This window comes from Mirounga leonina, unplaced genomic scaffold (assembly GCF_011800145.1).
Source record: "Mirounga leonina isolate KUSES-001 unplaced genomic scaffold, KU_Mleo_1.0 Mir_150, whole genome shotgun sequence".
NCBI classification, from domain to species: domain Eukaryota; kingdom Metazoa; phylum Chordata; class Mammalia; order Carnivora; family Phocidae; genus Mirounga; species Mirounga leonina.
Genome location: NW_023270374.1, coordinates 5429675 through 5455625, shown reverse-complemented (window position 1 = coordinate 5455625; position 25951 = coordinate 5429675). Strand labels below are relative to the sequence as shown.

The following is a 25951-nucleotide window of genomic DNA, read 5'->3' as shown; positions in this document are numbered from 1 at the left end:
ACCTGATTAGGTCAGACCCACAGAGCATATCTTAAAGTCAGCCATGCCATAGAACACCCCCTAATCATGGGGGTGATCCTTTCATCACAGTCCTAGTTCATGTTCACACCTAAAAGGAGGGGTGGGAATCTTGGGGACCAGCTTAGAAATCTGCCTACCCCATGCTTTTCTATTCCTTCTGCATTTTAATTGAAGTGTTTTACCACAAGTATTTAATGTAATTATTTATAGTTAGATTTAGGTCTACCATTTTGTTATTGGTTTACTGTTTGTCTCCTCTGCTTTTTGTTAGTCTATTCCCTTTTGCCTGCTTTTTAAAAATTAGAGTATTTTTTAGTATTCTATTTCAGTTGGCTTCTGGTGTATATCTTATTTTATTTTTTAGTGGTCACTCTATGGATTATAATATACATCATTAATCTTTTACATTCTAGTTAGAGTTAATATTGTACCATTTCTCATAAAATATAAAAACCTTGCAACCATACAGTCCCTTCTCCCCACTTTCTGGACACCCTTTTCTGTTACATTTGACATGTATCTACACACATTGAAAAACCAACAAAAGTATAACTTTTGTTTTAAACAGTCATACATATTTCAAAGAACTTAAGAAGAAAAATAGACTTTTATGCTTACCCAGATATTTTCCAATTTTATTGTTTTGTCTTCATTTCTGAAGATCCAGATTTCCGTCCAATATAATTTCCTTTCACCCTGAACAACTTCCTATAGCACATACAATTGCAGGTCTGCTGGCAATGGCTTCTCCAGTTTTCCTCTTTCTGAAAATATCTTTATTTAACCTTTGTTCTTGAAAGATATTTCCACTGAATATAGAATCATGACCTGAGAGGTTGTTCTTTTTTTTTTCCTTTCAACACTTCTAAGATGTTTTTTCCATCGCCTTCTGACATGGAAAAGTTTTAATTTAAGAAGTCTGTCATCATTCAAACCATTGTTTCCCTGTATTTAATGTGTCATTTCCCCCTGGATGCTTTTAGAATTTTCTCTTTATCCTCAGTTTCCAGCAGCTTGATGTTGTGGGGGTTCCATGTTTATTTTGTCTCAAAGCATGGTTTTTCTTGAATTTATTATCTTGTTTAGAGTTCATTCACTGAGCTTCTTGAATCCATACACTTACAACTTTTGTTAAATTTTAGCAAGGTCTTAGATGATATGATACCTTATGTGGAAAACCCAAAAGACTCCACCCCAAAACTGCTAGAACTCATACAGGAATTCAGTCAAGTGGCAGGATATAAAATCAATGCACAGAACTCAGTGGCATTCCTATACACCAACAACAAGACAGAAGAAAGAGAAATTAAGGAGTCGATCCCATTTACAATTGCACCCAAAACCATAAGATACCTGGGAATAAATCTAACCAAAGAGGCAAAGGATCTGTACTCAGAAAGCTATAAAATACTCAGGAAAGAAATTGAGGAAGACACAAAGAAATGGAAAAACGTTCCATGCTCATGGATTGGAAGAACAAATATTGTGAAGATGTCAATGCTACCTAGAGCAATCTACACATTCAGTGCAATCCCCATCAAAATACCATCCACGTTTTTCAAAGAAATGCAACAAATAATCCTAAAATTTGTATGGAACCAGAAAAGACCCCGAATAGCCAGAGGAATGTTGAAAAAAAAAGCAAAGCTGGCGACATCACAATTCCGGACTTCCAGCTCTATTACAAAGCTGTCATCATCAAGACAGTATGGTACTGGCACAAAAACAGACACATAGATCAATGGAACAGAATAGAGAGCCCAGAAATGGACGCTCAACTCTATGGTCAACTAATCTTTGACAAAGCAGGAAACAATGTCCATGGAAAAAAGACAGTCTCTTCAACAAATGGTGTTGGGAAAATTGGACAGCCACATGCAGAAGAATGAAACTGGACCATTTCCTTACACCACACACAAAAATAGACTCCCAATGGTTGAAAGACCTCAATGTGAGACAGGAGTCCATCCAAATCCTAAAGGAGAACACAGGCAGCAACCTCTTTGACCTCAGCCGCAGCAACTTCTTCCTAGAAACATTGCCAAAGGCAAGGGAAGCAAGGGCAAAAATGAACTATTGGGACTTCATCAAGATAAAAAGCTTTTGCAAAGCAAAGGAAACAGTCAACATAAACCAAAAGACAACCGACAGAATGGGAGCAGATATTTGCAAATGACATATCAGATAAAGGGCTAGTATCCAAAATCTCTAAAGAACTTATCAAACTCAACACCCAAAGAACAAAGAATCCAATCAAGAAATGGGCAGAAGACATGAACAGACATTTTTCCAAAGAAGACATCCAAATGGCCAACAGACACATGAAAAAGTGCTCAACATCACTCGGCATCAGGGAAATCCAAATCAAAACCTCAATGAGATACCACCTCACACCAGTCAGAATGGCTAAAATTAACAAGTCAGGAAATGACAGATGTTGGCGGGGATGCGGAGAAAGGGGAACCCTCCTCCACTGTTGGTGGGAATGCAAGCTGGTGCAGCCACTCTGGAAAACAGTATGGAGGTTCCTCAAAAAGTTGAAAATAGAGCTACCCTACGATCCAGCAATTGCACTACTGGGTATTTACCCCAAAGATACAAATGTAGGGATCTGAAGGGGTATGTGCACCCCGATGTTTATAGCAGCTATGTCCACAATAGCCAAACTGTGGAAAGAGCCAAGATGTCCATCAACAGATGAATGGATAAAGAAGAAGTGGTATATATATACAATGGAATATTATGCAGCCATCAAAAGGACTGAGATCTTGCCATTTGCTACGACGTGGATGGAACTGGAGGGTATTATGCTGAGCGAAATAAGTCAAACAGAGAAAGACATGTATCATATGATCTCACTGAATTCTTAATCTCAGGAAACAAACTGAGGGTTGCTGGAGTGGGGGGTGGGGTGGGAGGGATGAGGGGATTGGGTGATAGACACTGGGGAGGGTATGTGCTCTGGTAAGCGCTGTGAATTGTGCAAGACTGTTGAACCTCAGATCTGTACCTCTGAAACAAATAATGCAATATATGTTAAGAAATATATGTTAAGAAAAAAAAAAAGAAGATAGCAGGAGGGGAAGAATGAAGGGGGGGGAAAGCGGAGGGGGAGACGAACCATGAGAGACAATGGACTCTGAAAAACAAACTGAGGGTTCTAGAGGGGAGGGGGGTGGGAGGATGGGTTAGCCTGGTGATGGGTATTAAAGAGGGCACGTTCTGCATGGAGCACTGGGTGTTATGCACAAACAATGAATCATGGAACACTACATCTAAAACCAATGATGTAATGTATGGTGATTAACATAACAATAAAAAAATTTAAAAAAATTTTTAGCAAGGTCTTGGCCATTATTTCTTGCTTCATTCTTCTCTCCTCTCCTCCTTGGACTCCAATCACATATCTGTTAGACTTTTTCTTGTTGCATGGGTCTTTATGGCCCTATTCATTTGTTTCAATCTCTTTGTTTCTTCTCTCTCTATTCTTCACATTGAGTAATTTCTATTGATGTAACTTCAAGTTCACTGACTCTTTCCTCTACCATCTTTATTCTTCTACTAGTACACAAAGTGACTATAGTCTATCCTCTTTCCACCAAAATAAGGAAAATTACCCTCATGCTGGTCATTGTTCCAAGTGTCTACTCCCCTACACCATCTATCTCCTTTTCAATGCTCATTGGAATCTTTGGGTAATAGTTTTTGTACTTTGACCAGGGTTTATAGTTGTATCAGCTAGAGGATTAGTCTGAGGGGCTTACACCATTATACCAGAAACAGAACTCTTGAATGGTATTTTGGACTCCCATCAATACCTTGCTTCCTTCTGCCCAGTGGTAAGTGCCTCCTGGGTACCTGCCAGATGCTCCAGCCTCCAGCCGGCTGTCTCCCTTTTCTACATATTATTCATTACAGTCTGAAATCCTCTGCTTGTGAGGATGATGACTTTGTTGGTGTCCGTCTCTTCAATTAGATTATAAACTCCTTGTTTATCCTCTTCACCAAGATGTTCTTGGGGCCTAACATGGGAAGTGTTTGTGTAAATGCATAATGAATGAGTTTTATCAGATCACTGACTCCTGATCTGCTAACCAGGGAGTTTTGCTTTCCCTAATCAGAATTATAAATAAAAGTACTCTTAAATATTCATTCAGAACAACACTAGTGTGGCCAGATATTTCTACTTCATATTTTTATCCAGTATTGTAATGTTAAGTTGGCATTAAAGGAGTGCATGAGTTGCACTTGAGAGGTTTGTAACTTAGAACACATGTTCCCTTGAACTGTGTTAGATTTACTTATTCAGTTTTCAGTCTGGTTCACAAACTCCTATGAAATCCCCAGTGTAACAAAATTGTGAATGCCTACACCAAAACAATATAATACTATTGCAGTACGAATAATCTTTAAAATCTGGGAAAATAAGAAATATTATATTTAATATGCAACTTAATTAAAAGTAAGTTTAATTAGGAAAGAACTGGGTCGGTAGAAGAATTTTCGTGGGGATGCTGAAGGGGGCTCCTGAGTATATTCAAGGGCTCAAGAGGTTGATGATACTCTTTTTTTTTTTTTTAAGATTTTATTTATTTATTTGGCAGAGAGAGACACAGTGAGAGAGGGAACACAAGCAGGGGGAGTGGGAGTGGGAGAAGCAGGCTTCCCGCCGAGCTGGGAGCCCGATGCAGGGCTCAATCCCAGGACCCTGGGATCATGATCTGGGCTGAAGGCAGACGCTTAATGGCTGAGCCACCCAGGCACCTGATGATACTCTTTTTCGTGTATAATTTCAATTCAAATCAAATGGCTTTCCATATTTTATATGAGTGGGAGATCTATTTTTATAATCATGGGAACATAGTGGAAGGGAGAAAAAAGAGGAGTAGAGAGACAGAAAGATCCAGAGTCAGAGAAAGACTCAGAAAAATGTATTTTCCTGTGGTCACTGAGTAAGAGTTATAAAGCAGAACAAATTCTAAAGAGACTTGAAGAAGCTGCCTGGGGTGGGAGTAACTGGGATAGGGTTAGATTATTCAAAATATATTTTTGCCTATATTCAAAATATAGGCAAATGAGGGAAAAGTGGTGTCTCTATGGATGTAAATCTCCTTACAGGGGAAAAAAATTACTTTTCTGAGAGATACTCCATCACTTGGCATTCTTATCTCCACTGGATGTCTGAATGAATAGAGATTGGGAAAAGAGCAAAGGCCCTAGGAGCTCCCCGAGGGAGAACAAAAGACATCACAGAGATGCTGGATCCGAGTCCAATGCTGTCCAATAGAACTGATGGAAGTGGTCCGTATCTGTGCTGTTCAGTATGGCAGCCACTAGCCAATTATAGCTTTTGGTCATTTAAAATAGGTACTACAATTGAGGATCTGGATTTTTAATTTTGTTTAATTAATTTAGATTTAAATGTATATAGTCACACATGACCAGTGGCTACTGTAGGATCATTCATCATTCATGCACCATTCATGGGCATAGGAAAAGGATATGGAAGAGAAGTATCTCTGGCCCAAGGCAGCTAATGTCTGTACATAATAGGTAAGTGAGGTGCATAAAGCAGGCATGTGAAGGAAGCAGGGAGTATGATGTCTATCAGTAAGGATGAGGACCCATGACTTATGTTCATTTTTTAGCAGGCTTTTAATAAGGTGGCAAACTATATTTAGGTAGAGATAAAAATGACTAAACTATTTCAGTGAAACTGGAAACTTAAAAACACCTAACTTGGACTGCCTTAATGACTTTCAACATCGCTATGGAAGAAGATATACAGATAAGCGCAAGTTAGCATTGAAATTTGGATAGAGAATGGAGGGGGCATACAGGTCACTTCTAAGGAGTGTGCAGAGGTGTTTTGGGTACCTCTATAACACGGTGCCTGTCACAGGGTAGGCACCCCATAAATATTTACTGAATGACTATCTTCCATGCCAGGTCAGGAATGAACAAGGCAGGAGCCCAGACCTGGTAGATACTGAGGCTGATGGGGCTCTCATCCTCTCTGGGGCATCCTTCAGGGATGGGCTTTCTGGGTTTAAAAGGGCAGGAACGAGGCAATCTGAAGATTCAAGACTGAATGAGGTGACCCCAAGAAGGAATCTGGAGAAACTTAAATGTCAGACACAGGAAAAGGAAAATAGAAGAAGGCTGAGACAGAGCTATTCAAAATATAGGCAAATGAGGGAAAAGTGGTGTCTCTATGGATGTAAATCTCCTTACAGGGGAAAAAAAAATACTTTTCTGAGAGATATTCCATCACTTGGCATTCTTCTCTCCACTGGATGTCTAAATTGAGTGATTACAAAAAGGAGTGATATTAGGTATCTTAATTTGTTCTTCATACCAAAGGCAGACTCTCTCCCTCTGTATGTCTGTCTGTCTCTCTCTCCATACACACACACACCACACCATTATGACATTTTCGTAGAGTAAACGTTGTTGTTGTTTTGGTTTGGTGTTTTGTATGCCCCCAATAATAAGGTGCTCTGCAGACTATTCACATTCTTGAGAAGTAAAATGAAGAGTGATAACTAAGTAATAAAATGAGTGTTTGCTTTGTAGATGTTCTTCAGCTTCTGTGAGAAGAATGTGGATTATGAAACATTTAAAGCACTCAATGATGCATGTCTTGTCTATGACGGCCGACTTGTGATTGATACCAACTTCCACACCAACGACATAGCCATCAGAGCTGCTGGCTCCCTCACCAAATTCTCCAATAAATATTACTCAAATGAGTGGACTCATAGCAGCTTCAGTTCCAAAGAAATTGGCTTCCAGCTGGCAGCAGCTATGCTCAGTCTCTTTGACCCAACCCTTGAACCTGTGACTGAGCCGCCGGCTGATCTTGACCGACTCATCCCCATGTACAAGGGAGCCAAGATCCAAGGTGTGTAGTAGGCCACCTTCTTCCCTCTGATGAAGCCACATTGGATCTGGGTCAGTGCTCAGGGCAGCCCTCCATGTTTCTCTTAGGCTTGGTGAGGAGGCTCCTCTGTCTCTCAGTGGGTTTGCACAGTGACAGAGGAGGGCTCAGTCTCATTTTTAAACATTTATTATGGACCTGGCATTTCATTGTGGTCCTTTGTATTTTGAGCATGCAGTATGGATCACATCATAACTGTGGTCCCCATTTTACAGGTACGTAAAGAGAGACCGGGAACAATCAGTAACTTGCCCAAAGGTTACTCACAACTGGTTAGTGGGGCAGTGCCCTGACATCTTGCTAAACTTTTGTTCTCACTATAAGCTCAGAGATAAGTAGACCCTTCCAAGCATCCCAGGCCTTGGCCTCTTATCTAGATGAATAAACCAAACCATTCACAACTGTAAAAACAGTCCACTTTCATCCCCTAAGCCATATTGACACCTAAGGAGATCATCATATGAGTAATACAGGATTTCTTTGTGTTTGGTTGATGAGAAATATCTTTGAAAGTAGTGTCTTTGAATGTTGTGTACCTTCTACCACAAAATGCACATATTTACAAAATTCTAAGTTCATTTCCAAGAGGTTGATGGACCAACCTCTAAAGCCATCCATGGACCCCTAGGGTGTCAATAGACCCTAATCCAGTAAACAAAACATGAGATAAAGAGACATAAGCCCTGCATACCAGTCCTTGTCATTTTCTACCTAACTAAATGGCCTCTGATAGATCCTGCTCTGTATCTCACTTTGGATTGAGAACTTAGGAAAGGTGGTAGCCATGGGAAAAGAAGAGAAGTGATGGGTGTCAAAGACCAGAATTAGATCAAGCTCATACTATGGGACAAGCTAGAAATAGTAAGAATTTCATAATGATAATTTTCTAAAGTATTGAACAAGAACTTTGTTGATTTTCCTTAATAACATCCACTTTAATATTTTGGTTACATAATGAAAGAGTGAAAGGGAATGAGAATATCACTGCAACATTTAAGACCTCTGTAGGTCTTGGTCTGGCTTTGGCAGGCATAGGTTAGAGTGCCAGGGGTTATGGGAAATCACAGGATACACAGGATTAGGTTGGCACATCTTCCTGGGGCATTGCTGGCTATATTATGGGGTATAATGGCACATTCACACTGATTTTGTTAAATAACATCAATCTCAGGTAGTTTCTTGCTAATACTAGTACTTTAGGGGGATAGTTTGAGTAGCATACACCATGGTAGGCATCTCTGTTTATCCTATGTCCTATGTGCTATATACAGATATATAAACTCCATTACCACTTCATTAAAAACTAAATTAAAATCTGGAAAATCTGCCATTTCCTGTAGGAGGCATTCTTCCTGGGTCTTACCATTATCTGCATATTGCCAAACCTGCCATTCCAACTCCCTTAGAGGTACAAATGGCCCAGCCTAATTTTGTAAGTATTATTCCTGAATTTCATTTTACTTTCAAATATAACACTTTGTTTACAGGGGGATGAAATTCTCTATTCAGAGTCTTCAGTATAATGTACTGGTTCATCAGAAAAACCACTGTGGTAGCCAGCTCCCAAGATGGCCCCATGATTCTTGCCCTTTGGTATTCATGCCCTTGTGTGGTCCCCTCCCACATGAAATAGGGCTGACCTGTGTAGCCAGCAGGATATTGTGGAAATGACAGTGTGTGACTTCTAAGGCTAAGTCATGCAAGATATTACAGCTCTAACTTGCACCCTCCTGGATCACTTACTGCCATGTTGTGAGGTCACCCAGGCCACCCATTGGAGAGGCCTATGTGGTAAGGAATTGAGGATTCCTGTACCAGCCATTAGCAATTTGTCAGTCATGTGAGGGAGCTGCCTTGGACATGGATCCTCTAGCCCCAGTCAGGGCTTCAGATGATGTGGCCCCAGCAGACATCTTTACTATAAACTTATAGGAGACCTTGAACCAGAGTCCCCTAAGCTAAGCTGCTCCTAATTTCTGACTCCCAAACATTGAGGTAATAGTTTATTGTTGTTTTAAGACATTAAGTGTTTTTTAATAGAATATTTTTTAGAGCAGGTTTAGGTTCACAGCAAAATGGAGAGGAAAGTACCAAGATTTCTCAGGTACCCCATCTCCATTTATACATAACCTCTTCAGTGATCAACACCCCCACCAGAGTGGTATATTTGTTACAATGGATGAATTTACATCAACACCTCATTGTCACCCAAAGTCCACAGTTTACTTTAGAGTTCACTCTTGGTGTTAAACATTCTATGTGTTTGGGCAAATGTATAATGATGTGTCCGCCATTACACTGTCATACAGAGTAGTTTCATGGCTCTAAAATTCCTATGTTCTCTGCCTATTCATCTATCCCTCCCCACAACCTCCGGCAACCACTGATCTTTTCACGGTCTCTATAGTTTTGACTTTTCCAGAATGTCATATAGTTGGAATCACACAGTATGATTTCAGTTAGTAATGTGCCTTTGTTTCCTCCATGTCTTTTTATGGCTTGATAGGGAATTTCTTTTTAGTGCTAAATAATATTCCATTGTCTGGATGGAACACAAATTATTTATCCATTCACCTGCTGAAGGACAGTAAGTCGCTAAGTTTTGAGGTAATCTGTGATGCACCAATAGATAACTAACCACCTTTGTGGCAATGTACAAATACATTGCTTAGGGTCTGGGATGTCCATCCAGAACCCATTTTCTCCTGCTCTGCCTGAATTATCCCAGAAGGTCCATCCAGGAAAAGCAGAAGCTGTGGAGTGGGATATCCCCTGGGTTCAAGGTAACTAGAAAGGATGCAGTGTGGTTGGTCAGTCAGCAACCTCCTCAGATTATCATCTGGCAGATGGTCCCAAACTGGTGTTTGCTGTCATTTGGGGATTGCCTTTCTGATGTGTCATGTTTGCTTTTTTGTCAGTGAGGCAGACACTAAGTTGCCTATTTTTTTTTTAAAGATTTTATTTATTTATTTGACAGAGAGAAAGATAGCAAGAGCAGGAACACAAGCAGGGGGAATAGGAGAGGGAGAAGCAGGCTTCCCGCAGACACTTAAAGGCTGAGCCACCCAGGAACCCAATATAAGTTGCCTGTTTTCTTACCCTGAATATTTTTGAGGGTTAATAGGCTGACCAATGTAAAATAAATACATTTCCCAGATTTCCTTGAGAATAGGGCTAGCCTTGCGGCAGGTTTTGGCCAATGAGATGTAAGTAGAAGCTGTTGGAAAATTCCTTTAAGGGAGGCAGACTCAAAATGGCACAGGCTATTTGCCTCTCACCTTTCTCCCTTCTGGAAATCAGAATCCCCACTCTTCGTGTACTTCCCCTGGACTTTGAACAAGTTACCAACTTCTCTATATTTCTGGTTCTGTTAGGGATCACATATAAAGTAACAGTGCCTTTAAGGAACAAAACAGGTAACTAGTCAGTGGTGGATGTTGTTGTCAATCACAGTTTCAGATAAATAATGAAACCTGGTTCTTGCAGGGGAAGGATAGATGCTATGTATTTAAAACTTATTTCCATTGGGTTTCTGCCAGATTCTTTTAGGTGTATCCTGTATACATGGTCTGATTCCAGATTTTCTTGCAAATAAAGAAAAGATCATAGAGAATAGTGTTATGCTGTCTATTGCTGTGTAATAAAACTTAGCAACATGAAATGGCCATTTGATTCTGCTCACAGATTCTGTGGGTCAGGAATTTGGACAGGACACAGTGGGAATGGCTTGTCCCCACCCCACGGTGTCTGGAGCCTCAGCTGGGAAGACTGGAAGATTAGTTGTGACTCAGTGGGCAGATCCTCTGAAGGCTTGTACTCAGCTGGGCTGGGAGGACTCAGTCACGGGGAGTGCTGACCAGAGCATCATACCCGCACTATCCTGGTTGCCTGGGCTTCCTCACAGCATGGCAGCCTCAGAGTAGTCAGACTTCTTACTTGATGGCTCAGGGCTCTGAGTGCAAGTGGAGATTCAGTGCCTCTTATGACCACAGTCACACAGTGTCACTTCCCCACACCATCTGTTGAAGCAGTCACAGCCCACCGGGATTGACGGAGAGAGGACATAGAGGTCGTCTCTCAATGGGAAGAGTGTCAAGGTCATATTGCAGATGAGTATGTGGGATGGGGGACATTGTTGTGGCCATCTTTGGAAAATACAATCTCCTACCAATGACGTGGGGTATTAGATAGATAGGATGAAGCCCAGATGTTGTGTTCAGAGGCTGAGCACTTTGGTCATCAGAGATAAATAACTGGACTCAAATATTAGGTTCAAGAGCTAGAAAATATTGGACTTGGTTTCAGACAGAATCAGATTCTTCAAGGACACTGTGTGATTTCCTCAATGCAGTGTGATTTATTTATGAACCCCTGGCCCTCTCTCTGAATAAAGTCAGAGGAGGTTTTTAATAAAGACCCCCTTAAAAAGGGATTTTTTTTAAAAAAAAAGATAATGAGTTTTAATAAGAATGCAACTTAAATAGATTCTTTGGCTGGTGCTATGACAGTATTTGAACAGGACCCCTGACTTTAATTAACCATTTTGCCAGGTGGGCCTCCTTTTTAATTAGTACAGAAGATCTAAACAGATTTTTTCCATTTTATTCTCCAAGAAAAAAAAATGTAGGATGGTTCCATGGCAATCTTTTAGGGTTGGAATTAATTTGATTAAGTAAAATTGTTGCCAAAATGGTCAGGCAGTCACCTAAATATAACCAATTGATTGAGAATGGAGCCCATTGAACAATACTTCACTAGAGAAACTGAATTGCTATTCTTACAATAAATGTAGTGCAGATGAATTTTACCAGACTTTTATAGCACTCACTAATTGGAATATTTAAGTAAGAAGACACTTTAGTAATTCATGAGCTCTCTGAGAGGTAACCTGACAAAAAGAAGAAAGGGAACCCCTACATAATAAACTAATTTACAGATTCCAGTCCACATGCTTTGTTGGCTTATACACCATGGAATAAAGAAATTTGTCACAACAAATTCTGCCTTGGATACCATCAAATTTAAAAATTGTGTGTTCATCACGAGAGCTGGGGACTTGATTTCTTGCACACCAAGTCTGATTACTCCTGTGTCTTCCATTTGGCATGAATTCCAGAGCCATTTTCCAACCTTTGTCAAAATCATAAAGAACTCAAAAGGATAATTGTATTCAGGAAAAAGGAAGGGGGAAAAATACTACACCAGAACCAGTTACTCTGCCAAAATCTTAAATTCAAGATCCATGTTTAAAAAAAAAAAAGATCCACATTTCCTAAAAATTTATTTATATACTTAAAATAAAGGAAGCAACTAGACACATCCCACAGAATTGGAAAGTATATGAAATCATCATTACCTCAAAATGCCTTATGGGGTGGCAGGGCTGGAAGCTGCCTCAAGCCATCATTTTGTGGAGCCATTTTCTGTGTCGATAGGCAGAAAGAGTTCTGGACTTCACTGGATTTTCCTAGTCTGTCAGTAACTGTGACTAGGAATGACCTAGGAAATTCAGATAAGTCTGCCTGGCCCTATCAGAGTAATTTGTGTCTGAGAAGCCCATCTGTAGATGGCTTGTCTTTAATGTCAATGAAAAATATTTCGATGCATTCCACATTCCCAGAACGGCCCCCTGGTTATGCTAGCACAGTGCCAGATCTCATTAAAATGGACAAAATTACTTCCATAGTTGAGATTAGCTCTCATAGCACGGCATGGTCATTTTGTTCCACTACAGCATGGCTGCTTTCTGCCCTCTTAAAGCCCTCATAGCTATAATGTGCGAAGACATACAGAGGCAACCCAAAGACTGTCATTCAATCTTTAAATTAAAAAATAAGACCAAACAACCCCCAACAGATACCATGACAACAAATCATTGAAAGCGATGCTGACTGTATCACCCTCCTGTGGAGCAACTTCAGCTCCACAAAAACTTGTCAAGACACCACCAACTCAGTTACTGTGGTCCTTGTGTTGAGGTGCTCAGCCTTGGCCAAATCAGTCCCCCTAAACAAAGAGTCCTCGTGAGCAGAAGTGAAATGCTTTGCAAAGTCCCGGTCTGTCATATGGGTGGATCACAGGGTATGCCCCTTTAATGCCTGGGTTCCCTTCCTTAATCCTTCAGCTTAAAGAAATCTTATAGAGAAGGTGGAGGGGCCAAGACCCCAGTGAGCCCTGGGGACACCTGGCACTAAATCTATGCCGGAGCTCTTTGCAGTGACCCCTCTCCTGGACCCCACAGCTGCCCTACCACCGAGGCCAGGGAGCAGCCCCTCCTCAGAGACTCACTCGACTTTCACCTAGGCACCTCTCCTGGGAAAAAAGTTCACCTCCCACGCCTGGGGTGGAAGGGAGGCAGCTAAGCCTAAAGCTGCGATTGCCAAACTCAAATGGTCTTTAAAGTCTTGTATTTAATCTTAGGAACACAGGTGGTGGGCACATTCTTCACTCTCATAGCGCCTTGTGTATTTAATTCAGAAATAGCCTTTGCTTCAATGGGCTGCCAGGTAAAGCTGACCCTGTGATGTCACATGCCCCCACTCTGGGAGATCATTGCTCAGTTTGAGAAGTCAAGACTTGAGGAAACACATCTGATGGAAGAAAGTTTGTGGGGGCTCTCTAGGACTAGAGAAATACTTGCGGCAGGAGCAGAGGGTGAGGGCTATGATCGGATACAGAGAACAGGCCGTCTACAGCCAGTGGCTCAGGCCTGGCCTTTTCCAGACTCTTCTTGAGTTCAAACAAGCCCCACTCTTCCGCATCCAACTCCTCCCTTCCAGGGTCCCTCCTTCCCTCCTTCCTTCCTTCTCCCTTGCTCCTTCTGCTCTGTTTCATTTCTCTTTCTCTCTCTCCCTCTCTGATTCCTTGCCACAACACAGCCACTGTATTTAAAAATAACTTTTTATCATGTTAGAAGTGATAGTCATTTTTAAAAAATAGAAAGGACAGATAGTCAAATGAGCAGAAAGAGAAATACTAACAGTGACCTAGTCAGTCAACCACAGAAATTGACCACTTGAACAGTTAAAGTGTTGATAGAAAACAAATAGAATGATACTATGTATGTTTATAAAAATAGAACGATACTGTGTAAGTTGTAAAATATAACTTTTTATACTATACTTCAATAGTCTCAAATGTACTGTAAACATATTTTCCTGTTGTGGAATATAGTTTCCCAATGATCTTTGTTGGATGTGTTGCATCCCATTGTGTGGATGTACCCTTGTCCTGTTAGCTGATGCCTTCCGCGTTGCTATGGAGGTAGATTTCCTGTCTGTATCCATCCATCTCTGTGAGTGATGGATGACTTGCACCTCCCTCAAGGTGCCACCCCAACGCCTTTCCTAAGCCATATCTGCTCTCTCCCTGACCCCCAGATACCCAGTTTCACACACATACGTGGGGTTGACCCAGGGTCTACCTGACATCTCTCCTGTATATCTCACCGTGTGCCCTTTCCATTGGCTGATTCCTCCCTAGGGCTTGCCATGTGATGCCCAAACACCCGCCAGTTGTTTCAATTTATTTAAAAATTCAGTTAAACCATGTGTCCTTGTTTAGACAAAATCCACAGGGGATGTCCAGGACTAAGTAAATGTTTGGGATCAGTATAGTCCAACTTGCCTTGGATTTCTAAAATGCCACATTCATGTGCAGAGCAAAAGCTTAAATCTATATGCTCTCAGGAAAGCTTTATTTAATGTAACTGTGTACTAAGTTCAGAGTCTAGGGGCAAAGTGCACATTCAGCTGCCACCAACAGCACCCATGTTTTTCCACTGAGGGTTCTCAGTTTGGTTGCCTGAGCTGGTGGGGAGCATGCTCCGGTTGGTAGGTCAGTAGCTGTTAGGGGCTGAAATGGAAAAAGTGATTGTGACATGGGATTTATCGAGCAGCATCTTCCCTTTCCATGTGGGTTCACGTGGCAGTTTTAACCAGCTTCTAGGGGTCACAAAGCCATGCATCCGCACCTTTGACAACTTACAAACTAACAAGTAGCCTTCGGCAAGTGCATGTGTACTTCCTGCCCGTGAACTTGAACCTTCTTCCTGGGAACAGACCTGACCAAACAACTGAGCCTCCCCAACATAAACTTTTTTAAAAAACCTGACATTCTTTCCGATAATTGTTGACTAGGAGGTTGCTCTCAAAAACGGTGCTGTGAAAAAAATTTTAAAAATTAACAATCTTAACACATCTCACAGAAGAGAATAAACCCAGTTCCTTGTACTAGCTGTGCGGGGTATTGAATAGCAGAGAATTGGTTGTAACCTAGCAACTGATTTGGAAACGTGGAACAATGCAATCACAGTTTAAAATATCCCGAGGAACATTTAGTCATTAAGTCCAGTATGTGGTTGCTGACACAGGGTTAGCTTCTGTTGAGTTTAGTCACTATCTATTACTGTCATTTGCAACATGTTGTAAGATGTAAACTGTCTGTTACATATGAAAAATAAATTGCTATGATAAAGTTCCCAAAGTCCGGAAATGTTTCTAATGCTGTTTTTTTCTGATTTCCCCCACACACACTCCCCACTCCCCACTCCCCACTCCCCACCAGGGTTTAGAAATAGTAACAGGTAATGCAAAAAATGGGACTTACTTCCGAATACATATCAACAAGTATAAAATGGTGGAAACCATCACGTGCCTTTCTAAAGAGCCTTTCCCTGCCTCCAACTACATCCGCCTATTTGGCCAGCATGAGCAACTTCTCAACAACCTATGTGCTCGGTATGAGGACAAGCTGATCCCAGATCTCTACAGGTAAGTTGAACATTACACTTACTTTACTAAGACTGTGCAAACATTTATAATGTCTTGTGAATGAGGGATGTGTTTTGTGATGAACCAGAAAGCCAAACGGGAACCCATGGGAGAGGCTAGAGTGGCAGAAATTTTATTCTAAGATAACAGAGAGTATCTGACCACTAGCATTGGCCTGAGAGTGGAGGGTCACATGGAGAAATGCATGGACTCTTGACATGTCCACATATGGTCCCCGTGGCCACACACAGGCCTGGATCCCAGATACATCCAAGCACAGCCTCCACACCACAGACAGGCCCAGATGAGATGATATTCGAGTCCCTTTCAACATGGGGCTGCTAAGAGTAGTCAGAAATTGAAGAGAGAGATTTGGGAGCAGGATATGGAAGCCCTTGGTCCTGGTGGGAATTCCACAACCACAGAGAGGCTATTTGTGACCCCAGCCTTCCTCCCAGCATGTGCTTAAGCAAAGGGGGAGGCCATTTGTATAAGACATTGTTAAGGGAATTCTGCATGGCAGGGTGGTTAGACTGGGTGATCTATGCCTCTGTCTTTTTAAATGCTAAGACACTTTTTCATCCTATCCCCTGGGAGGGCTAGAATTTTAGAGTAGAAAGCTATTCCTGGACACAGTCTGTTGCTTAGAAAGGTGAGGAGAACTTCCTTCTCTGCACAAAACAAAATAATGACAAGGCCAGTATTAGATATAGATGTAGGACATAGAATTCCAAAGTTCTCAGTACCCAAGGTGGTGACTGCCAGGATCAGGAGCAATCTCTCTTTCCTCTTAAAAATATGTTTAAACTGGGGCATCTGGGTGGCTCAGTTGATTAAGTGTCTGCCTTTGGCTCAGGTCATGATCTCAGGGTCCTGGGATCGAGTCCTGAGTTGGGCTCCATGCTCAGTGGGGAGTCTACTGCCCCCTCCCCATCTCCCCCCAGCCCCTGCTCATGCTCTCTTTCTCTCTCTCTCTCAAATAAATAAATAAATAAATAAATAAATAAATAAATAAAATCTTTAAAAACTATGTTTAAATTGTAGAATACATCATACAAACAAAAAAGTATATAAAACATATATGTACACTTTAAGGGATAATAATACTAGAATTCTGTGTCCCTCCCACCTTTTTTTTTTTTTTAAAGGTTTTATTTATTTATTTGAGAGAGAGAGAGTACAGCAGGGGGAGGGGCAAAAGGAGAGGGAGAAGCAGGCTCCCCGCTGAGCAGGACCCTGGGACCATGACCTGAGCTGAAGGCAGACGCTTAACCAGCTGAGCCACCCAAGCACCCCGGCCATCCCACCTTTCTTAAGAAAGAATTCCTGGGGGCACCTGGGTAGCACAGTTGTTTAAGCCTCCAACTCCTGATTTCTACTCAGCCATGATCTCAGTGTGGACAGATTGAGCCCGTGTTGGTCTCCGCGCTAAGGGGGAAGTCTGCTTGAGATTCTCTCTCCCTCTCCCCTCCCACTTGTGCTCATACTCACACTCTCTCTCTCTCTCTCTCAAATTAAAAAAAAAATGTTTTTTAAAGGATTCCTTACTTCAGGATGTTAGAAGCCCTCTTTCATCACACCTGGTCTGTGTCCTTGGAAGTTAACAACTAACATGAGGATTGGTTAATCACTCCCTTTCTTTCCTATAAAGCAGGGATCTGCAAACTTTCTCTATAAAGGGCCGAATAGTAAATATTTTCAGCTCTGTGGGCATACAACCTCATCACAAGTATCCAATTCTACCGTTGTAGTGTGAACACAGCCACAGACCATATATAAGCAAATGGACGTGGCTGTGTCCCAATAAAACTTTATACCAAAGCAAGTGCCAGGCCAACCCTTGTTTTAGAAGTGTAGCACATAGATATGATTTCCTAATAATAAATTAATTTGTTTTTCTTACTTTTGAGTCAATTCCGTGGCTAGGTAGAAAAAGTCAACTCTCCCTCTCGCACATTTGTTTACCCTGCTGTATAATATTCCCTCATACTACTGTCACAGCTCATTCGTCTGTTCGACTGATTGATGTTTAACTTGTTCCCAGCTTGGTGTCATTGCAAACAATGCCATGGACGCTTTGGGCACACTCACATTGAGGACTTCCTTTGGGTGTACTAGGAGGTGCTAAAATTTTCCCCAAAGTAGTTGTATGTACGTAAACTCCCACCCACCATGCTAGAGAATGCCTCCAGAGCCCGGTCCACCTGTGGCACTGTTGGACTCAAAAATGTGGTCATTCTGGTGGTGTGGAAAGGTATCCTCCTGTGGTTTTAATTTCCCTGCCCTGACTAGTAACACAACTCAGTGTCTTTTCATTTGTTCATGGGCCATTTGTGATCGTTTCTGGGAAACTCCCATTTATGACAGTTGTCCATTTTTCTTTTGGGTTGTCTTCTTACTCATTCACAGGAGTTATTTATATACTCTGGATACACACTCATGTTAGTTATATATTTTTAACACTATGAGCCTCGTCTTTTCACTTTATGGTGTCAGTTAACAGAATTAAAATGAAATTCTTAATTTTAATGTAATCTGTTCATCTTCTTCAGGGTGTCTTGGGCATTTTTGTCTCTTTCTTCTTCCAATAGTTTTATAGTACACTTGTGAAGCTCCATGAAAAGCCCCACTGGATTTGATAAGAAATGCACTGAACCTTAGATCAATTTGGTCAGAACTGACATCTTTGATATTTGACATCTTTGATATTAAGCCCATATGTTATGATATAACATAGTATAGGCCTTGGTTTATTTAGGTGTCTTTAGTATCTTTCAAGAAAGATTTAAAATTTTCTCCATGATGGCTTGCAAAATTTTTGTTTGATATAACCCAAAGTGCTTTATATTTTTATTGCTGTTATAAATAACCATTTGCTTGATTGCTGCTATATAGTGCATAGAAATGCACTTTTTGTATGGCTTCACATTCTGCAAATTTGCTAAACTCTCTTATTTATTCATATCATTTCCCTATATATTGTTTTAGATTTTCCACACAGAAAAATTGTATCATCTGCAAATAATGACAATTTGTTTCCTCTTTTCCAATCTTTATAGCTTTTATTTCTTTTTCTTATTTGCTACAGTGGCTAAGCTTTGCAGCAAAAGGTAGGACAGAAGTAGTGAGAGATGGCACCCTTGCCTCATTCTTAATCTTAAAGGGAATATATATGTTCAATATGAACTGTTTGACATTTGCGATATATTTTTGTGGATGCCCTTTATCACGATAAGAAAGTTTCCTTTTATTACTGGCTTGCTAAGCATTTTTATCACACATGGATTTTTATTGTTTTCTGCAAAGAGTACTTAATTTTTGAAACCTTTCATATATGAGGATCTTTTCCTATATGCCTCCGATTATAAACTATATTTTAGTATAATATCAAAGTTGGTAAAGTATCAAATTTCTTAATCAAAGGCTTTCCCTCCTCAAATCTTTATAGACTTGACTCCAATATTTGTTTAAAATAAAGAAAAATACAAGTATTTATAAAAATGAACACATTTGTTCCTTAGCTTGTACATAGGATTTTATTGTTGCTTTAACCTCACCCAAAATACTGAACTAGAGGGGAATCAGTCGATTGTTAAAGAAAATTTTTACTTGAAGGGGAGCCATATGTCAAAAATCTTCCCTGAAGAGAAAATGTTTTCACATTTGACCAAATTCAAAAGCCCTAGCTAGTTTGTTTTTCCCTGAGAAGAAGGTGGTGCTGAAATGGACTCTGTAAGCTTGGGACCACTGGTCGGGGCGCAGCTGTTAACTGATGATAGTAATAATTTTAAAAGTTAATTTGATTTGCTAAGAGTGAATATTTGGGATGGCAAAATGAGACAACACGAGGATGGGCCATATCCCGATGTGCCAACTGCCATCTGTAAGAAAGAAGTAAGGCAGGCAGGAAGATGGTGGCTGGTCATCAGAGGTCACTGAGTATGGTTAAGTGACATACTGAGGCCATCGCCATGCCTTGTCAGTCACTCCCATACGTGTGTTAGTGTGTACATGCAGCTGTGGCCACATTCTTTTCAAGTGCCATGAAATGCTGCCAGGCCCCAGTGCTAATTTTTGGCCCACCACTGCCTGCCCTGTCTGTTGTCAGACAGACTGGCAGGGTTCTTTGCAAGCAGGAAGGGCAAATGGTTTCGCTTATTTTGGCCACAGTGTGATTACCGATGATTGCCCTGACCTCGGCAGCACCAGCAGTATTCTTGTTCGAATTCAGGCCAGTTTTGTTCCACCACGTCTAGGGCCACCATCCTCCAGCCGGGGCAAGGGGAGGGGGGAGCTGACCATCAATCAGCTGCTCCTTTTGCAAGACGGATGAGATGTCAAGATCAGGTGCCTCCTCAGGTTCAAAGAACCCCTCGGGAGCCTTTCCCTCCATTTCCCCCCACCCATTCCCGCCCCATCAAGGGCCAGGACAGAGCAAGCCCTGGCAGGGCCAGCGGGAACGGTGGCAGCCCCGGGGGCAGATGCTGTAGCAGTCAGGGCCCCGTGGCTGCCTGTGCAGAGGCTTGCCTGGAGCCATTTGGAAACTCGTGGTGCTGGCTGAGCAGTCATGATCCACGGCTGGACACCTGCCCCAGGATGGCAGTGCCGCTGAGGGTCTGGGGCCCAGGCTGGCCTGGATTTTATTCTTTGTTTTCACCTTGGAGTGCCAGGACAGATCATTAACAGTGAAGAGAACAAATCCACCACCGGTGACTCTGTGTGTGTGTGTGTGTGTGTGTGTGTAAGACAGAGAAATAAATTCATCAACTGATTGGCTTGCCACTTTGGAAAAAGAAGGGAGCCCATTTTTATCATTCGTTCCTTTCTGAACCAGTCCGCATTTAAAGTCACGTAACAAATGTGTGACTAGAATGCCCTCTTCCCCTGAGGAGCGCTCGTGTCCCGCAGCATCTCCCTGCGCGAGCATACACACACCTACCACAGACTTTGCAAACCCTGCATGCTGAGTCCCGTGAGAGTGTTTAGAATGAGCAGCCCCTCCCGCCCTGCTGATACTGTTCCTCCCTGGGGACATGGGGGCAGAAGGAGCCTCGGTGAGACTGGGGAGAAGTCACAAAATGGGAACCTGGGGTGGAGGGGAGAGAAGTCTGCTGCAGGCTTTAACAAGGCATGTCCCGTGCCCAATTTTCTTTCTTAACTCTGCCTCATCTTCATTTCCCCCACTTATGGATGGCCCTGCAAAAACAAGGTCTTGCCTACTGAATCCCTCCCCCCTTATATTAATTAACAGTCTGTAGCATCCTTTCTCCTGGCGGCGTGAATAGGTCTTGCCCTAGCTTCTTTGTGTGAGCCCATCAGATGCTCGTAAACCTTGATTAAATCACCTCTTTTCACATCTTAACATGCTCAGCTCTCAAAGACTGCCCTCACATGGCCCTCTCCTCCTGCGAGCCCCGCTGCCCTCCGCACTTCCCCAAACACTCGAATGGCCTATTTTTAGTGGGTAAGTGCTGCTGTGCACAATATTCTAAATGGGATTTGAGCAAGCCCTTTAAAAGGCTGCCATTACCTTTTGAACTATGAGGCTCCCGAAGTTACTCCCTTAGGAAAGCCGCCCGGTGCAGTCTCCGTCTTCAGAGCTGTTAAGCAGGATGCTGCCAATGCACATTGTCTTCTAATTCACTTATTAGACTCCAATTGGAGTCATTTAATCATGACTTAAATGTTTTTCTGTTTCTCTGCGGTCCGTGGTCTTGTGCTGTGTCCAGAAGAAAAATAACACACTAAATTCTAGGGGCCCATTTTTCCGGACTTCTCAAAATTCCTTGAAATACGACTGACCACTCCAGCTTGTCAATTTTTTTTTCCTACGAACCTAAAAATTGCTGGATAATCGTTCTCCCGAAATGCAGACTTCCCTATTGGCCACTTACCGAGTCACCCACCCGCCTTTCTGTAGACTGTTTGAAGTGTTCCTGCTTGTCTGTTTCATTTCATGTGCTGCCAGTTGCATTTGATAATAGGAATCCTTTTTCAGATGATTTGCTGAAATCAAAGTCCCTTCTCTGCATTTTGCTTCCCAGTCATTTAATTACCATCTTTTTTGCCACACTCTGAAAGGTGACTTTGAATGGGCATACTCACACGCTCCGTCTCAGGCTCCTCACTGGTCAGTCCCTGTCCCCCTTGCTCTAACAGGCAGCTTCCTGCCCAGTGCTGTTTCTCATATGATCCCATAGCCTTGAAGCTGAACCTGTGTACTTGAACATCCCTCGTTACTGAGATGGTGAATCTTAGATCTGGAAGTATAGACCAATGTGGGGACCGAATTCCATGTGACACAATATATGTTCATTTTCATTTGTAATATTGCTCTAATTGAAAGACTAGGTTTTTTTTTTCCTAATATATGTCACTTCCCTCCTTCCCACTGTGACATTTGTGTAGAATTAGCCCTTCCTAGGGTGAAAAGCGCAATTGGTTTGAACCATCCTAAAATGGTTCAAATTCAAGTACAAGTCTCTTCAGATATCCATGCCAAAACTTATAATGTGAAAGAAAAACAAACACACCCATTCACATAGTCAGGAATGAACACCATAGAGCTTTGCATAAAGTATGGAGCTTTTTTTTTTTTTTATTCTTATGTTAATCCCCATACATTACATCATTATGGAGCTTTTTTTTTTAATCGAAGTATAACTGCCATACAATATCCTCTTAGTTTCAGGTGTACATCATAGTGAGTAAATATTTGTATACCTTATGAAATCATCCCTACAATACGTTTAGTTAGCATCTGTCACCATACAAAGTTATTATAATATTTTTGACTATATTCTCTGTGTTGTACATTACATCCCCATGACTTCCATTGTGTATAAATATATATATACACCACATCTTTATCTGTTCATCTATGGATGGACATTTGGGTTGCTTCTATATCTTGGCTATTGTAAATTATGCTTCAGTAAACATAGGAGTGTGTATATCTTTTCAAATTAGTGTTTTCATTTTCTTTGGGTAAATACCCAATAATGTAATTGGTGGATCACATGATAATTCTATTTTTAATTTAAACTCCATACTGTTTTCTGCAGTAGCTGTACCAGTTTGCATTCCCACCAGCAGTGCATAAGGGTTCCTTTATCTCCACATTCTTGCCAACACTTGTTATTTCATGACTTTTTGATTGTAGCCATTTTGACAGGTGTGAGGTGATATCTCATTGTGGTTTTGATTTGCATTACCCTGATGATGAGTGATGTTACGCATCTTTTCATGTGTTTATTGGCCATCTGGATGTCTTTGTAAAAATGTCTGTTCATGTCTTCTGCCCATTTTTAATTGGATTATTTTTGGTGTTGAGTTGTATACGTTCTTTAAATATATTTTGGATACAAATCCCTTATTAGATATATCATTTGCATATATCTGCCCCCATTCAGTAGATTGCCATTTTATTTTGTTGATGGTTTCGTTCGCTGTGCAAAAAGCTTTTTATTTTGCTGTAGTCCCAATAATCTAATTTTGCTTTAGTTTCCTTTGGCAACGGAGACATAGCTAGAAAAATGTTTCTATGGCTGATGTCAAATAGATTACTGCTTATGTTTTCTTCTAGGGAGTTTATGTTTTCAGGTCTCACATTTAGGCCTTTAATCCATTCTGAGTTTATTTTTGTGTATGGTGTAAGACAGTGGTCCAGTTTCATTCCTTTGCATGTAGCTATCCAGTTTTTCCAATACCATTTGTTAAAGAGACTGTCTTTTTCCCATTGGATAGTCTTTCCTGCTTTGTCATATATTAATTGATCATAAAAGGATGGATTTATTTCTGTTCTGTTCTATTGGTCTATGTGTCTATTTCTGTGCCAGTACCGTACTGTTTTTGATAACCACAGCTTTGTATTATATCTTGAAATCTGGGATTGTGATACCTTCAGTTTTGTTCCTCTTTGTCGAGATTGCTTTGGCTCTTTGGGGTCTTTTGTGGTTCCATACAAATTTTAGGATAATTCTAGTTCTGTGAAGAATGTTAGTGTTTTGATAGGGATTGCACTGAATCTGTAGATTGCTTTGGGTGATATGGGCATCTTAACAATATTGGTTGTCTCAATTCGCGAGCATGGAATATCTTTCCATTTGTTAGTGTCATCTTCAATTTCTTTCACCAGTGTTTTATAGTTTTCAGAGCAGAAGTCTTTCGCCTTCTTGGTTAAGTTTATTCCTAGGTATTTTATTATTTTGAGTGCAATTGTAAATGGGATTGTTTTCTTAATTTCTTTCTGCTACTTTATTATTGGTGTATAGAAATACAACCGGTGTCTGTATATTAATTTTGTATCCTGTGACTTTACTGAATTCATTTATCAGTTCTAGTAGTTTTTTGGTGGGGTCTTTAAGGTTTTCTCTATTTAGTATCATGTCACCTATAAATAGTGAAAGTTTTACTTCTTCCTTACCAATTTGGATGCCTTTTATTCCTTTTTCCTGTCTGATTGCTATGGCTAGAACTTCCAGTACTATATTGAATAAAAGTGGTGGGAGTGGACATCCTTGTCTTGTTCCTGACCTTAGGGGAAAAGCTCTTAGTTTTTTACAGGAAGGTATAAATTCTTATTTCAAGTGCCTCGGTCTTATTCATGTTAGTAAGAATCTTTGCCTTGAGGATAGTGCCTGTAAATGAATGGAAGAGAAATGAGTGCCCCATCTCACAGCCAAGATTTTTTTTTTTTAATGTTAAGGGCTTTTATTAATGAGAATTTAAAGCCAGCAAACTTGGTACCCATTAACATCAATCTAACATGGGAGATGAGGGGTGGGAACTCACATTTATTAATGGATCACTCTTCACCAGATCTCTCTAGCCATCTTATCCAATGTGAACTCCCATAGTCCTTGTATCACCCCTTCCAAGTGGGCATTATTACCTCATAAAATGGAGGAACCTGATAGTCTCCATACTTATAAAAGAAAACCAATGTCTCATTATCTGAAAGGAAATGTGTATGTTTAAATCACGTATTAATACCCGGGGAGACAATTTCAGTGCAGGGATGACCCTGCATCCCAAAAGACTGTGCTGCATGTGAACTGTACATGAATAAATCACATAAAGTGTAAGACATAACTCACATATGTGTCTGTTGGACTAGATCTATAATATTAGTTAAAAATTCAAGCTTTTCACCAAGCTTTATAAAAACAAGGAAATATCTTGTGGCAAGACCACTGCAGCACCTGCAAGTTATCTACAGCCCCATCTCCGTAGCTGCCATGCTGGCCACCATCTTTGTCATGCTCTACCCGTGTACTCTTGGTATATACTCTAAGAGAGTTTAGTTCAAAGACGTTTAAAAGTGAATTATTCTCTTCCTTAGAATGCAAACAACACTAGGCTAAAACAGAGGGTTCAATTCCTGCATTGTTGCTTATTAGCTTTGTGAATTTGGGGTAAGCCATCTTACCTCACTGAGCATCAATTTCTTCATCTAAGAAGTGGAGAGGTAATTTATGATAAACTTTCCCACATCACAAGGTAAAAGTAGATGATGATGTAAAAGTATTTAAGAGATATAAAGTACTCTACAAGTGCAAAATGTTGTAATTACTTTAGCTCAAGTGTTCACGTTTGCTACATGTCCATATTAGCCTTTATGGAAAGGAAGACATTTTCAGGCTTTTATACTATATTTCTTCTCCCTCCAAAATTAATATAAATTTAGGAAAATTTAGTGCTTCTTTTAAAAATTCAAGTTAACAAATGTTTTCAAATTGAATTAATATATGCACTTTTATTTTTTTAATTATGTGTTTGGAGGTACCTATGAGATTTCACATTTTTTTTTTTTCTTTTTTTTTTCAGAGTCATACTCTGAGGAAAAAAACTACTCAGGGAGAGGTCATTATCAAGAATTAAATAAGTGTGAAATCAGGTGCTTTCAATCAGTAATTCAATCAGTAATGTATGAAGACTAGACTCAACAGCGTACCTCCCAGGGTACTTTATAGCAGAGGAATGGATCAAACGTTTCTATATAAGCAACACTTAGAGACATCTCATTTCAAACCACTGGCACCAAAAGCAACCAAGTAGGTTCGGAATATCATTTAAAGTTGAAACTGAACCATTTGAGTTATAAAGGAGGTCTAGAATCTAATATATAGTTTTTAAAATTGCTTTGGAAAGTTGTTTCACACATTGTCAAGAATTAGAAACACCTTAGATGTGCACTGTCCAAAATGATAGCCAATTG

The 25951-nt window shown here is 40.7% G+C and overlaps 1 protein-coding gene across 1 annotated transcript in view; it reads left to right on the top strand.

The window, feature by feature from the left end:
• The window catches only part of CFAP61 (cilia and flagella associated protein 61), a 296310-nt gene that overhangs the window by 227412 nt on the left and 42947 nt on the right, over positions 1-25951 (top strand). Inside the window, exons 21-23 of the mRNA XM_035006518.1 lie at positions 6598-6925; positions 8302-8393; positions 15527-15732. Coding sequence (XP_034862409.1) covers positions 6598-6925; positions 8302-8393; positions 15527-15732 — 626 coding nt within the window. The remainder of the gene's footprint in view (positions 1-6597; positions 6926-8301; positions 8394-15526; positions 15733-25951) is intronic.